Source organism: Podarcis pityusensis (genome assembly GCF_964106645.2).
Source record: "Podarcis pityusensis genome assembly, chromosome: 15".
Lineage (NCBI taxonomy): Eukaryota > Metazoa > Chordata > Lepidosauria > Squamata > Lacertidae > Podarcis > Podarcis pityusensis.
In genome coordinates, this window is record NC_138040.1 from 35,356,525 (window position 1) to 35,373,330 (window position 16,806).

The 16,806-nt window shown below is 42.3% G+C and overlaps 1 protein-coding gene across 1 annotated transcript in view; it reads right to left on the reverse strand.

The window, feature by feature from the left end:
- NUDCD3 (NudC domain containing 3) overlaps positions 1 to 16,806 on the reverse strand; it is a 56,328-nt gene that overhangs the window by 18,705 nt on the left and 20,817 nt on the right. The window contains exon 3 of the mRNA XM_080982582.1: positions 7,563 to 7,695. Within this exon, the coding sequence (XP_080838708.1) occupies positions 7,563 to 7,695 (133 nt within the window). The remainder of the gene's footprint in view (positions 1 to 7,562; positions 7,696 to 16,806) is intronic.

Sequence of the window (16,806 nt, forward strand, 5' to 3'; positions counted from 1 at the left end):
CAGTTGCGGACGACTCTGGGGTTGCAGCGCTCATCTCGCTCTATAGGTCGAGGGAGCCGGCGTTTGTCCACAGACAGCTTCCGGGTCATGTGGCCAGCAGGACTAAGCCGCTTCTGGCGAACCAGAGCAGCACACAGAAACGCCGTTTACTTTCCCGCCAGAGCGGTACCTATTTATCTACTTGCACTTTGACGTGCTTTTGAACTGCTAGGTGGGCAGGAGCTGGGACCGAGCAACAGGAGCTCACCCCTGTTCGAATCGAGGGGATTCGAATGCTGACCTTCTGATCAGCAAGCCCTAGGCTCTGTGGGTTAGACCACAGTGCCACCCACGTCCCAGAGGTTTACAGTGAGTAACTTAAAATATCTCTTATCGTTTGTTATCTTGCCTTTCGTTTTTACTATAAAGGGCCCAGGGCCACTTAAAAAGACAAAACACAACACAGGTTTTGTTTTAAAAAGAACAATGATGGCATAGTGAGAGACTAGGACTAAGAAGACCCTCTCAGATAAGGAAAGCTATAATTAAGCTGTCATTTCCACCATTATTCCAAGGTATAGAGGCTTACTAAAGTAACCCTGATCATTCTAAGGGATCGAGACAAAAATAATTTCTATACATTAAAAGAACTCTTTAACATATCCTAGTGGAATTCCTTCAGTTAACAACAAACAAAACAGAGTGTAAATTATGGGGGAAAGCCTGCAAAGCTTTCTTTCACTCCTATAGACATCGGGTCCAGAGGTTCTATGATCAGTACCATGATTGTGTACAATTGTCATGATGAACAGTGGTGACTGTCATATGGAAAATCCAGCAAGATATGTGGGGCAGGTGACTTGCCGCTTGTCAAGGGAGGCAAGGGCAATAAAGTACTGCTATATATTCGGTCTTCCTAGTCCTATATTTGGGAACATGGTGATGTGTGGTGAGGAAAGAAACTGACTCTCATATATGGTCTTCATATTGAAAACTAAAAAACCCTACCCACTCCCCTAAAAATCAAAGTCCTTAAAAGCATGAGAGTTTGCAATAGATATGCTTGCATGTTTTTGAAGACTTTATTCAGAGTTTGGATCTCACTTGAAATGTTCATGTGCTATCATTGTTTAGGTAACTTTTAGTGACTCATCTTCTCAGAGTAAGAAGTAAACAGAGATGGAGACTGCTTCAGTAAGTAACTGTGTCGCAACTGCATTTGAAAGATGGAAAGAACTAAAAATAAAATGGGACACTTTTGAGAGAAAATTGTCTAGAGCAGACTATCGAGTCTTAGAAGAGATGAATACCTTGTGCAGCAAGCCAGGAATGGAAAAGTAGGTTACTAATCCAGAACTTAGAAGAAATATGTATACTAAAAAGGGTTGTGTGTGCCTGCAAAGGAATGTCAGAAGGAGCTGCTTATCTTGCAACAATTTAGTCTATTTTTAGAAAATGTAGTATTAAAAGAAGCACTAACAAAAAACCAAAACATAAGTCATGAGGATAATCTTAGAAGAAAGCCCTGGGGAAATGGGAGGAGGAAAAGATGATGAAAGGAAAATGAGCTATAGGGCAGAATTTATCATTATACTGTAATGTGCTTTGCTTTTGGGACCTGATTTTTGCTTTATTGGCACTGTCATGAGCATAGTTCCTTCCAGAAAGACAGTTGAAAATATGTGAGGACCATTACTTATGCAGAATGAAGCAGCAGCAATGAAGCCCCACTCTGACCACAGGAAGTTCTGTTTATCAGAACCCCAACTTATGTTTAGCAGAACCCCAACTTTACCTTCCAGTGACCACAGTTCTTCTCCTGACCTAGTAAGGACTAAACCTTTTGTAAATGCATAGAATATGCGCAACCCTGCAACTGTATTGGACCAAATAACATAGCCTTTTCATCAGATTGGCTGGTCACAAAGAATTTTGATCACTGGACTGGACAGACTGCACAGCTTGCTTGTATGCTGTGCATGACACTGTTGTTGCAGGCCAGGTTTTCACAATCAAAATAAAGTTCCTTGCTTCATTTATCAACAAACAGCAATAGTGGACTTATAAAAGTGTTATAAACAGGACACACTGCTATTATGCTATGATTTACACTTTTTCGTGCACTACTGAGACTATGTATACTATGAAAATGAGGAGCCCAGGGTTCCAACAAATTAACCTTGACAGTGAAAAGGATTAAAAAAGGGTGCAGATTTGACACACACAGAGCTCAATAGCTGTAACAGCATTTCTTCAGCTGGGCAATTAAGTGCTGAGCAGGCACACAGGGGGAAGGAGAACGCAGTTATAGTCCTTTCTAGCCCCCTCACAAATGAATGCCATTCACAATGCACATCTGGAGGAGGGAAGTAAACCCTATTGTGTTTCTTAAAAGCAGAACAAAGATTAAAACTTGAGATTTTGGTTCAGCTATAGTTATCACTCCAGTTGTAACCCACAAGTACGGCACATTTGAAGATGTGCTGTAGCTGTGCAGGAGGCAGTGCATTTTCAAAATGTAGAATCAGATGTTGACGCTTCAGTTAAGAGAATGTCACAGGCCTTAGAGAGCTCAGAAATTAAACCCAACACTGACTTGGCTTTCAACCTCAATTGCTTCTCGCAGAAATGTACCCACAAACGCCCACTGAAAGCATAGAAACAAGTCAACAAAATACTCTCCCTAAAATGAGAAGTGTGTGTGTGTGTTGTAAGCAAGAGAACTATTTTCTTCTACTTTCAAGCTTTCAGTGAACAAATCAGAAACTGAGATGACAGGATAGGGTTAAAATAACAAAGGAAACCCCATTCCCTGTTCTTTTTGTTCTGTTGCACTTTATATAAGGTAAACATAGCATTAAAAACACCAAATCAAAGGGCCAACAATGATTGAAATAAAAGCATGTTCAATCAATTTAGGTTTGTATATTAATAAAAAGAACAGTGCTAAGCTAGTTCTGTTTTCTGATTACAAAGATTAGCCTTCCTTCAGTGAAACTGGGTTGCTGTATGGCAGATGGATTCATATTCAGGAACACAAAATAAAATGAGATTGAAAATAACATGAAGTGACTACATCAGTTATCAAACTGTGGCTTTCAGGGACAGTAAGCGTACTCACTGCTCATGCTAGGCTGCTCATTAAAATAAAATAAAAAAGGACTGAGGGTGAAAAATAGAACCACAAGCTCTCTATGATTTATTGCTGCCCCCTTTTCTCCAAGCTAACTGAACCCTCGCCGTTCCTGCCTAGGTCCCTCTGGGCTCTTTAAAGAAAATCATTCTTCATATAATGCATAAGTAATTTATGGAGTTTTCTGCCACAAAATATGACCGTGGTCAACGGCTTGCATTGCTTTAAATGCAAATTTATAGCGGACAGGCCCTATCAAGAGCTATTGGCAAGGACAGCTTAATAAAGCCTATATATTCAGAGGCAGTCTGACACCAGATGAGGGACAAACAGCGGAGTGTGTAAGCATCCAGCTGGCCATTGTGAGAAACGTTATCCTGGTGTAGATCAATCTAACCCCGGAGGGCTCCTCCCTATGTTTTTCAGTGAATAATAAGATGTCTTGGTTCACACACAATGCTAAGCCACAGTTTAGTGTTATATGCATGGGTACTGGGTTCTTGCACTCCCCCTTCTGTTATCCTCCACCCGCTGAACTGCAAGGAGATTGGAAACTTTTGCTTCTGCTTTCAGCTAATTTATTCATTAGGTCCTGAGAACTGTGGTTTGTGATAAATATGGTTTAGGGAACTAGCCAGGATCATTAACTACAGTGTGATGTATGGTTTTGCTTCCCTAAACCATAGTTAACGCTAATCACAGTTTGTCCAGGTTTGGATATAAATGAGCAACCATAGGCAGTGAAAAGCAGAAATAAAATTTTCAATTCCCTCCTTGCGGCAACTCCAAAGGAGTGGGGAAGGAAGGGAACACAAGACTGATGCTTGCTATTGCTCGTGCACATACAACTGAATCATGGTTTAGTGTACCATGTGAACACGCCCAATGTGTTTGTATTTAATGTCATGCAAGAACAGGAGGTTGGGAGAGAAGAAAGAATACTGCAGATCGATCCCACGCAAGGATTTAAACAGAGGAAAATGCAAATAAACTAGCCATGAGCATGGCAAGTTCACAGCAGGAAGGGAAGTTTGTGCTTTATTGCACCCCCTGCCACGCTTCAACATCTAGGCCGACATTCTGAAATTTTGCTTTGTCGTAAGGATGATAAATAAATTGCATTTTGGGCATGCATATCTGTGGTATGATAAGGTCAAATCACATAAAGCATTCAAGAATCATATTGTCAGGAAAGCATTGTTTAATGTATGGATAAGATACAAGGATTTATTGGAAAATAAAACCCCAAGGTGGCTGTCACCGATGGAAGCGAAAGCTCTGAAAAGGCTCAATATGGAGGCCAAATGGCCAAAATATTGGGAAATTTTGGAACAAGATGGAGATAGACTGAAATTACAGAGTTTTGAAAAATTAAAAAATAAAGTGCGAGACTGGCTTCATTATTATCAGATAATGGAGGCATATAATTTGGACAAGAAAATTGGCTTCCAGGTGGAAAAATCAAAATTGGAAACAGAACTGTTAGAACCCAAAACTAAGAATTTGTCAAGAATGTATAACTTGCTGTTGAAATGGAATACTCAGGATGAAACGGTGAAATCTGCTATGATTAAATGGGCACAAGATGTTGGACATAACATAATGATGGCTGACTGGGAACAGTTATGGACCACAGGTATGAAGTTTACGGCATGCAATGCCTTAAGAGAGAATATTATGAAAATGATATACAGGTGGTACATGACCCCAGTCAAGCTTGCAAAAATCTATCATTTGCCCGATAATAAATGTTGGAAATGTAAAGAAACTGAAGGTACATTCTTTCACCTTTGGTGGACGTGCCCAAGGATTAAGGCTTTCTGGGAGATGATCTATAATGAATTGAAAAAGGTATTTAAATATACCTTCTTGAAGAAACCAGAGGCCTTTCTCCTGGGCATAGTCGGCCAATTGATGCCAAAGAAGGATAGAACTTTTTTTATGTATGCAACAACAGCAGCAAGAATACTCATCGCGAAGTATTGGAAGACACAAGACCTACCCACTCTGGAAGAATGGCAGATGAAGGTGATGGACTATATGGAACTGGCGGAAATGACTGGCAGAATCCGAGACCAGGGAGAAGAGTCGGTGGAAGAAGATTGGAAGAAATTTAAAGACTATCTACAGAAATATTGTAAAATTAATGAATGTTAGAATGATGTTGGATAGAAATTAAGTGGTTTTCAGCTGTAATACTATAAGGGAATATGAAAAATGGATTATTAATAGGTAAAAATTTAACGTTACAATATTTTAAGATTAAAGACTAGGATAAACAAAGAGGGTAAGGATTTGCTGAACCAACAAACCGAACTGGAATACAAAAAAGGGAGGCGTGAGGAGGTCCGGGAAACAAGTAAATGAAAAATAAGTAATGGAAAGATTGAGTTGTTTTTAACCATTTTTATTTTGTATTTTCTTCTTTTTTATTTTTATTTTGTAATATTTTGAAAATCTTAATAAATATCTTATAAAAAAAAAATATTGCATTTTGAGCTTCCTCAACGAGCTGCCCAGTTACTGTTAAGTGTGCTATCAACTCTTACCCCTAGGTCTGTACTGTCAGTGTCAATTAATGCTCCTGCAACAACAGGGCTATTCTGACATGACAAAGAGCTGTGTAGGTTGAAGCTGATGTACAAAACTAAGTGTGCTCAATTCAGCTGCCCTGAATAAACCGAGGGGAAGAAAAACAAGCCTTTTTTCCAGATGGAAAAACACACGCACACACAAAATATCACTCCTCCCCTCCCTTCTTTTAACAGCTTCTCTGATAGCAGGAAGTGAAAATAAGCCCTCACTCTAACCACTTCAGTCAGTAAGTCCGTCTGTGTACCTCCCCCTCAATAATGGGGCTGCAGTAGAGATATGCCTCTCTCAGACTGACAAAATAAATTACATCATTCTTCTGTCCAGGGGAAAAAATATTGTGTGTGTGTGCGTGCCTGTGTGCTGAGGCTGAGGCAGAGAGAGAGAGAGAGAGAGGGAGGGAGAGAGAGAATGAGAATTAAAAGGGTGCGGAATTTCCACCGTCACCACCTGGGAGCCCTTAATGTTACAAACTACTAAATGAACAGGGAGGAAAGATGAACCTGTGAAGGAAAGTTAGTTTTCTTTTCTGCAACCATCAGGCTTAACATAAACACCTTGGGCTTCTCCACAGCAAGGTGATCACATGAGGTTTAGTGATGCTGGCCTGCCTTCCAAGGAGAAAGTTGGATAGCGAAGCATGCTTAGACCAAGGAAACCACATGGAGAAAAAATATATGCCTGCATTTGCTACGTGCTACAGCAGCAGATACTGTCTCTATCTGCATGCACCCTGCAAACAGTCTTTGCTTGCAGAAGCAGAAGATTCTCCAGCAAGCAACAATTAAAAATACTTCACACTCCACAAGGCATGAGTCCCAGGGAACACAGCAGAAAAGGAATCCTGGAAAATAACATCCCCCAGGAAAAACCATCTCAACATCAATGAGGCTGTTTACACAATAATGGTTTGATATCTTAGATCAACAACACTGAGGTGATAATCATGTAAAAGGTACACTTTGCTGATCAAGTTGGGCTCTTGCACTGTGGTTTTATAGAGAAATGACAGCCAGCCAGCGGAGATGATAATCCTACGGTCATTTTTCCTTAGATAAAAGAAGCAAATTAGGACCTGGCCACAGTGCAGTGACTTTCAATTCACTTTACACATTCAAGGAGGGATGAATCTGTGTCAACAAGCCAGAAACAAAAGGGGGGGGGAACCTTGGGTAGTTGTCCCAAGGCATTTCAAATGTAATATTTATGGGTGCAAAAATTGCAGGTGGTCATGAAGGTGGTCTCCCTGATTCAATTTTAAGACTACTGCAAACTAAAGACTAGGGCTTTCCCATTCTGTCCAGCAACATCCACACACTATTGCCAATGCTAGCTGGCAGTCGCGCTCTCCTGGGTGTCAGGCAAAAGGAGGTCTTTCCCATCGCCTGCTCCCAGATTCTGCTAACTGGTGATGCCAGCGGTTGCCATTTGTTCTACCACTGAGGAATGGACCCTTCTTTTCTTTTGGATCTCTAAATTTGTTTAGGTACAGGTCTATTTTGCATAACTGTGCAGAGAATTTTTTGCGGAGGGGAGAGCAAAAACTGTGCGAAATGTTCTGCTGATAGATCAGAAGCAGAGCTCTGAAGTGTTTGGTTAAGTATGGAGAAGAACATGCAGAACAAGGAGCGCCCTGCTAACAGCTGTTTTCTACAGGCCTCTCAGCTACATGCCTGCATTCTGCTGCAGTCGAAAGGCAATTTGGTGTGGCCCTCTGGTGGACAGATAGAGACAACTACAGCATAAAGTACGCTTGTACTGACCCCGACCAGCATCTCTGTCCCATGCAGGCAAGATATTGGGAGAGATTCTCACCCACAGTGGACCACCCAACAACCCAGTTCCTCATTCGTATTACCTGCTTGCCTTTCAGAATGTGCTTGGGCACTGGGACTTTAATCTCCAGATCACTGTAGTCTTGGGACCAGGCGTAATTCTCCCGCACTGCTCCATTGTAACTGTCAGGATTTGCCTGGAACTGCTCCTGTTTCCTGGGAGAAGAGAGTAAGAAGCTGGCTATTAAAATGGATGAACGGAAGAAAAGTCAAAGACCAAAGAAAAGCAAACAAACAAAAACAGGGACAAGCTGCAAGCGAAAGCCTAAAATGGTGCTAAGGTCTACTCTTATGCACCCAAGGAAAGCTCCAGGAGCCTCAGTGGACAAGTCCACATGCCTTTATATCAACCCTAGGATATCCTTTTCACTCCGATATGGCATGGGTAGTGCTGTGGTCTCTTGGGCTTGCTGGTCGCAAGGTCGACAGTTCGAATCCACGTGATGGGGTGAGTAGATATATAGATACCGCTGTGGTGGGAAGGTAAACAGCATTTCTGTGCGCTCTGGCACTAATCACAGTGTCCCATTGCGTCAGAATTGGTTTAGTCATGTTGGCCACATGACCTGGAAGTGCTATCTGCAGACAAACATCAGCTCCATTGGCCTGAAAGCAGAGATGATCGCCGCACCTCATAGTTGAATCTGACTGGACTTAACCGTCCTGGGATCCTTTACCTTTTGCCTTTACCTCTATTAGATAACAGGGAAAACAGCATGAAAAAACTTTCCCTCTCCCGGCCCCCAGCCCCTCCCCCAATATTTACCTTGCATTTTCCATCATGCTAATCCATAAGGATGACAAATCTGCTAGGTTAAACTGAGGAGTGCCAGCTGTTGTGCCACTAATAACATTTGTATTAAAATGGCCCGAGTGGCTTCTCCAGAGAGCTAAGACTAGCAAGTCACCCTTTAGTTGCCTCCAGTGCCAGAAAGTAAAGCATTGCCAATGTTGTGGGGGGCTGCGGTGGGGGGGGGGAGAATTTGCATTTCACATCATGGGACTCAATCACACTAAATGCCCCCCTCCCCACTCAATTCTGTCTAGCTTTGGGTAGCCTCCAGACAAAAGAAAAAGGTTAAAAATAGACTAAGCAAAAGGACAGCTGCGGTCAGTCATGGTAATGTGGAAAAACAACAAGAGGCAAATGCTTAAAAACAGGGACAGGACAATGGAGGACAGTGAACTCTGGGGGGGGGGCAGGAAATAGGCAGGCAGCACTAACTTTACACAATTTATTACTTTTTTATGACAACTGGATTTACTTCTACTATTTGAGTTTGCTGAACAGGGTGACACATGAGCCATTGCGACAGAAGATTGGAATGGCATGGCCGGCACTCAGTGCTGCCCTTTCCAAGTCACTGGAAAGTAGGTGCACACACTCCTTGGCCTGGTATCACGCAGTTCCAGGATATAGAAGCAATCTCAGTTTTCACAGAACAAGCCTCTCTTCTCGCCCTGCCCCACCTCCCAAAGCGCTCCCACAGGTCAAAACAAAGGTATACCTAAGGAACATCTCCATAACACTAAACAGGTTCACACAGTCCATTCTTAAAGCATGGAAGGAAAAACAGGCAAACTGTCCCCACAACCCCATCCCCATTAACCCCCCCTCAACAGTTTCACCCCCCACTATTCCATCACACAGCACAAAACTTGGCAAGCCAAAGGCCTATACTGCCTACCAGACTTCTACAAAAATAACAAACTCTTGTCGACACAAGAAATACAAGATAAACTAGGGGACTATAAATATAAATCGGGGAGCTTGAAACTCGAAGTATTTAAGAACGAAGAAGCTCACGAGCACCAATCAATCCTCTAACTTTAGAAGAACAAACATTAAAAAGTTTGCAGCAGGCCAGGGAAATGTTTGGGCATTGCTTGCCCTTAAAATGATATGACTGAACAGCAGGGTAGTCAAGTTGCAGGAAACATCAAATTCTGGATGGTAGAAACTCAAACAGATGGTAAAACCTCCAAAAGAGTCAAACTGGGTGACTAGGCAACAGAACGGCAGCTGGAAGTACAGCACCCTAATTTTACCTTTCTACTGACAATGTATAATTGGCTCTGAATATCCAGGAACGTTCTTTGTCATAGTGGAAAGTTCGCTAAAAATGTCAACTCACTGTGCTGCACCAGTGAAAAGGGCAGAATCAGTGTAAGGAATTATTAGGAAAGGAGCAGAAATAACATCATGCACCTTGCCATTGCAGTGCAGGCCTAGCTAGAATACTGTGTACAATTCTGGTTATTCCCATCTCAAAATAGACATTTCAGCTTGAAAAGGGCAGCTAAAATGATCAGAATTAAATCATCTTCCCTAAAGATTTTGGGGCCCTGTAGTTTAGGAGAGACGATTAAGTGGTGGGCTGGGAGGAGAAGAGAGGCCTCTCAGATCCTGAATTGCTGAGTCAATTTATATGCTCAGACAATAGGTAAAGGTAAAGGGACCCCTGACCATTAGGTCCAGTCGTGGCCGACTCTGGGGTTGCGGCGCTCATCTCGCTTTATTGGCCGAGGGAGCCGGCGTACAGCTTCCGGGTCATGTGGCCAGCATGACAAATCCACTTCTGGTGAACCAGAGCAGCGCACAGAAACGCCATTTACCTTCCCGCCAGAGCGGTACCTATTTATCTACTTGCACTTTGACGTGCTTTTGAACTGCTAGGTTGGCAGGAGCAGGGACCGAGCAACGGGAGCTCACCCAGTCACGGGGATTCGAACTGCCGACCTTCTGGTTGGCAAGGCCTAGGCTGTGGTTTAACCCACAGCACCACCCGCGTCCCTTACTCAGACAATAGCAATGACCAAATTTTCATTGGCGCTCCATTTGCTTTGGTTACTTGGATCGGATTCACACTTTCCATGATAGGGCTAACATAGTTTTCAAATTATACTTTTTCATTGCACTGTATTTATATGCTGCCTATTTACCCCAAGAAAAGCCCCCAAGGCAGCTTACAAAGAAATGTACTTGCAAACAGTTCAGGTAGGTAGCCGTGTTGGTCTGACACAGTAGAAATATATTTTAAAAAATTAAAAATTGTCCAGTAGCACCTTAGAAACCAACTAAGTTTGTTCTTGGTATGAGCTTTCGTGTGCATGTACACTTCTTCAGATTGCAAACAATATAGATGATACAGATTCAAAACAAAACCTTAACATTTCAAAAGCCAAATGCGTTCTTGTTCCTTCCAAAAAGATGAAGAGCATCCCCCCAGAAAAATGTTGAGCGAGCAAGAGGGAAAATGTAAGTAGCACTTTCTCTTTATAAGGGTCCCAGGCAGGGCAGTGGGGCAAGGCAGGTTGGGGAAGCTTGTCCTTTGTGGTTCCAGCAGTTTCTCCCTTGTAGCAATAGGCTACAACAGGGGCACCCATCTAATGTCACCATGACATCAGTAACCCAATAGGGCTTGCTGTAAGAACCAATCAGTGCTATCAGGAAAACTTGTTTGGAGCAGGGATCCACTCGCACCTATCGGGGCTTGCTGTCACCGATGATCAGTGCCAACAGCAAGCCTCACTTGCCAAATAACAACTGGGAGCGCGTTTTAGGACTCCCAATTGTTCCTTCGGCAGCCAAGTCTTTGCCTTCTCCCAAGGAAAGCTAATAGAAACCCTAGTTTTCCACCCTCAGCGTCCACTAATAATAATAATAATAATAATAATAATAATAATAATTTTTATTTATACCCCGCCCTCCCCAGCCAAGGCCGGGCTCAGGGTGGCTAACAAGCAATAATAAAAACAAGTTGGAATGAATACAGCTTAAAAACAAAATTAAAATACAACATTAAAATATTGAAACATTAAAATATTAAAATGTAGCCTCATCTCAGGAGGAGAAAGGAAAAGAAAAAAAGAAAGAGGGGGAGGGAATCAAATTGGTTCCAAGCCAAAGGCAAGGCGGAACAACTCTGTCTAACAGGCCCTGCGGAAAGAAATCAGATCCTGCAGGCCCTGGTCTCGTGAGGCAGAGCGTTCCACCAGACCGGAGCCAGAGTTGAAAAGGCCCTGGCTCTGGTTGAAGCTAATCTAACTTCCTTAGGGCCCGGGACCACTAGGGTGTTGCTGTTTATGGACCTTGAGGCTCTCCGTGGGGCATACCGGGAGAGGCGGTCCCGTAGGTACGAGGGTCCTAGGCCGTGAAGGGCTTTAAAGGTCAAAAGCAGCACCTTAAATCTGACCCTGTACTCTACTGGGAGCCAGTGCAGCTGGAAAAGCACTGGGTGAATATGCTCCCATGGCAGAGACCCCATGGACCGTAAGACTTACTATTATAGTGATACATAAATCCGCTTTGATAAGGCATTCACAAAATGCAAGGATTACCAAAACAGGCCACCAAATTGACCTCTAATCGACAATCCACATGCATCAATCCCTCTAACAGGCGACTTAAGTGGCTTGTGCTGATCACTAGGGATGAAAAATGGGTGCATCCCGTTAAGAAACTGAAGGTGACTGCACAATTATGTTACTGCGGAACCCGGGGCAGAGTGCGGATGCAAGCTCTTACTCTTACTTTGCAACAGTAAAATCCAGTCTGATAGATTCGCCCAGCACACTGCTCAGCTCAGAAGAAGTACATCAAGATTGCCCTGCCTGGCATCCAGGCTAAGGGATGAGGCCCGACTCGTGTGGTGCAATTTCAGCTTAGAAAGAAAGAAAGAAGTGGGAGAATTGGGGGGGAAAGTCTGCTGGTGGCTGGCAACATTTTGTTTTAATTTTAAAATGGGTTCTGAAATGGAGCAAGGATAAGGAGGGTGCTGGAACAGACTTTGCAAAAGTTCCCTCATTGGAGCTCCATTTCCATGGAGACAGTTGTTATGGCAGCAGAGAACAAACCTGGCTGATTCCAGCTTCCTAAAATGCCTAGAGACTACAGGAGCCAAAAGGGCTGGAGGACAAATAGAACAGAGAAGCAGGGGGAAGCTATCAGATTTACAATACTCCCTCTCTCTCTTTCCTGGTAAGTGTAATGGATTTCAGGAGGATAAACGGACTAATACTCTTTAAAGCCTGGATGACTTTGAGAAGCTTCAGTTAGTGTTGAACACAACAGTCTGCCTCCTGACAAATCAGGAGCACATGGCACCCACATCAGGTCTTCACCATCTGCCAGTCCTGCCTTTCTGTTGATTTTCAGACATGTATCTAGTTGCTAGTTCTGACCTATAAAACCCCACAGAGGGCACTAAAATATTATTTCCTTAAGCACAGGGGACAAGATATGCATGTGTGGTCCCTCTGAAATTAGAATTCAGAGTTATTTAGTCTCATTGGCTTATTCGTCATTATATCTAGGATTTTTCACCATGTTCAAAGGCTTGGATTAGAATGATTTCAAGTTTCTGCAGGAAGCAAGGAGAAAGAAGATATTAGCATTGTTTGCACCAAGAAGCTGATGGATTCTGTTAATTTCCAGAGGCTATTCTTCCAAAGGCCTAGACTCTCTCTCTAAAGTAGGAAAACGGCTTGGTCAACTGACATGTTCACCCTGACATGTCTTAGCTCAAGTTTTACTGAAGGATTATGGGAGATGAAGCAGTGAGGTCTGCAAAGGCAAGAGTGGTGGAAGACCAGTCTCAAATTCAACCAACTGTAGTTGACAGCTAGGGCTGCCTGCTTTATTCGGTTTAGTTGGCAATCAACTAAATCAGCTGATGAATTGATGAGGGTGAAATGTAGCCACAGTATGGCTGATTATCAAGTGTGTAAAGACACATTTATTTTTTAGGGTTCTTGTATGATTACTTTAACCACAGTATTAAAGATCACCATGTCTTTTGGTTATTAAACTGTCAACTTTGCTTACGTTTTCTTTAGTATATCTAAAAGCAATATGTACTGAGGTTTTGATGGCATGCACATTTCCTGAAAATGCAACGCGTTAAAAAGGCTCATGATCAACACACACACACACACACACACACACACACTTGGCAGTCCTACTTAGAGCCTATGTAAAGACATATTTCCTGCAGTGAGGGCAGTACAACTGTGCACCCTAGCAAAGAAAAAATGCTTGCATGTGCTCCAGCTTAAGATTCCACTTTGATTTTATGTCCCATGACTGAAACATCTGGGCCCTCAGCTAAGTGCTGTTGCATGAATCACTTTCAGCTACAGTAACCTGTAGACAAGATGCTTAGAGAACTGTGTGGCCTGTTATTTGTTCCCTTTATAACTACATGCTAGGACCCCTTTTAAGGAAGGATATATTATCCTCCGTATAGTTAAAGCTATGGTCTGTATAGTTAAAGCTATGGTTTTCCCAGTAGTGAAGTGAGAAGCTATGGTTTTCCCAGTATGGAAGTGAGAGCTGGACCATAAAGAAGGCTGATCGCCGAAGAATTGATGCTTTTGAATTATGGTGCTGGAGGAGACTCTTGAGAGTCCCATGGACTGCAAGAAGATCAAACGTATCCATTCTTAAGGAAATCAGCCCTGAGTGCTCACTGGAAGGACAGATCCTGAAGCTGAGGCTCCAATACTTTGGCCACCTCATGAGAAGAGAAGACTCCCTGGAAAAGACCCTGATGTTGGGAAAGATTGAGGGCACAAGAAGAAGGGGACAACAGAACGAGATGGTTGAACAGTGTTCTCAAAGCTACAAACATGAGTTTGACCAAGCTGCGGGAGGCAGTGGAAGACAGGAGTGCCTGGCGTGCTCTGGTCCATGGGGTCACGAAGAGTCGGATACGACTAAACAACAACAACATATTATCCTCCTTTAAACGGGACAGTAGTAAGAGGAAACCTTCTGAGACTTTAGATCAGGCTTCCTCAACCTCAGCCCTCCAGATGTTTTTGGTCTACAACTTCCATGATCCCTAGCTAGCAGGACCAGTGGTCAGGGATGCTGGGAATTGTAGTCTCAAAACATCTGGAGGGCCGAGGATGAGGAAGCCCGCTTTAGATATTACCAGCTGTTACCCAGTGTTATCCTCCTTCCTTTATGCTAGCAAAGAGGTGGGCAGTGGCTGTGTAACTCTGGGCATGTCTAGACTCAAGGTTTCTTTACGCATTCCAGTCTAGTTTCTAACCAAGTTTCAGGACTGAAATTGCTTTGGCAGATTAAGTGCTTCAGAAGTCAGGAGAAAAGTTGTGAAGCTCACTGGGTCATCTTGGGCCAGTCACCTTCTCTCAGCCTAACCTACCTCACAGGGTTGCTGTGAGGATTAATCGAGGAGGGGGAGAACCATGTACACCTCCTTCAGCTCCTTGAGAAAAAGGTGGGATATAAATGCAATAAATAAATAGAGCAGCTCTCTTATTTTCCAGGGACCCTTATACCATTTGGTACCAATGACCATCAGATTCTGTGATACTGTTTATGTAGGTTATGATTATGGTTTCCAAGGTGTGGTATTGGGGAAGTTCCTTGTGGGCCACTGCAAAGGTCACTTTTGACACCACAAGGTTTAAAATATACTGTACATTAAACTTTGGGAAGAGATTGCGATAATTGTAGATCATTTTTTTATCTGGTCGCTCATATTTTTTACAATAATTTTCATCTTATTTTTGTTAAGTTTAAAACCTGCTACCTCTCCAAATTCAAATATTTGTTCTAGAACCCTTGGTACACTGGCCATAGGTTCCTCTACAGATATCACCACATCATCAGCAAATGCCTTAAGTTTATATGCTCTCTGCTCCACTGCTCTCCCTTTAATCTCTTCATCAGCTCTAATTCTTCTAGCCAGAACCTCTAAAACCAATATAAACAATAACTGGGACAGGGGACAGCCTTGTCTTGTCCCCTTAGTTATCTTAAATTTTTCTGTTAAGACATTATTCACTATCAGCATAGCATATTCGTTAGAATAAATTGCCTCAATCGCTTTCAAGCATGTCTCTCCACAGTTCATATTTTCTAAAGTTTTTGTATTAAAGTCCATGACATGTTATCAAAGGCCTTCTCTGCATCTATAAACATCAGTGCTGCTTGTTTATCATTTCTTACTTCTAGGTATTAAGAAAAGCCTAGAAATTGGGGAGGGATGAACTTGTCACTTATGGGGCGGATATCTGTGATAAAAATGAATTTGCTACCAAAAATGTTATTTCTGTTTCAAACAATAGCAGTGATCTGCAATACAAGATGCTTTAAAGAAGGGCAGAAAGATATTACAAGATTTATCTAGAAGGGGAAGAAACCAAGAATAAATTATTGACAGACGTGTGATCCTGATGAGTGATTTTTGGCAATCCCCCCTAAAATAAGCTCAACAACTCTGGGCCAAACCCCCCCCCCCAATAAAAAGCTCAACAACACTGGGCAATTTCCCCCCATTTTCTTAATTTGGAGTCCCCAAAAATAGGGGGCGTCTTATACATAGGGGCGTGTTATACACGGAAAAATGTGGTATATGAAAACAATGTATCATTGGTATTTAACTACTAGTTAATTAGCTAAAATGTATAAATCAAAATCTAAAACATGCTGGAAATGTAAAGAGAAAGAGGGTACTTTTTACCACATGTGATGATCATGTAAGATGATAAAGGACTTCTGGGAAACGGTATATAATGAATTGGAAAAAAATGTTGAAAACAACTTTTCCTAAGAAACCAGAAGCTTTTCTCTTAGGTATTATAGGTCCAGAGATCCTGAAGGACCAGTTGAAACTATTCATGTACGCGACCATGGCTGCGTGGATTCTGTTAGCCCAGAAATGGAAAGATGGTACAACTCCAACCAAGGAAAAGTGGCAGATAAAATTGATTAACTATGCTGAGATGGCAAAACTTACAGGAGGAATTAGAAACCAGGAAGAGGCGGTCTTTAATAAAGAATGGGGGAAATTTATAATCTATTTGAAAAACTATTGTAAACAGTTACACACACTGGTAGGATTGACAGAACACATATAGTAAAAATTAGAACTATGGAATGATAAAGGATTTATAAGAATAGAGTTATTAAAGAAATGCAGAGGGAAAAATCGTTAAATTAAGATCCACAATTGGGGGGCGGGGAGTCAACTGGGATTATATATTTATGTTTTTATTTTGCTTGTATATGTAAAATAGAAAATGCAAAAAAATATATATATATAAAAAGAGTGTCGTTCCCAAGGAGGTATTTTGATGCTGTGATTGGAGCAGTACAAATCTTGATAAAGCAGGAAGGCTGATGGTTGCAGTTTTGGGATCTGAATGTTGCCAGGGAAAGAGGTCCTCCTTTCTGGAGGACACATTTCTGGACAGTGAGATAGTAATTGCGGTAAGGAGCATGTTTTCCACTTG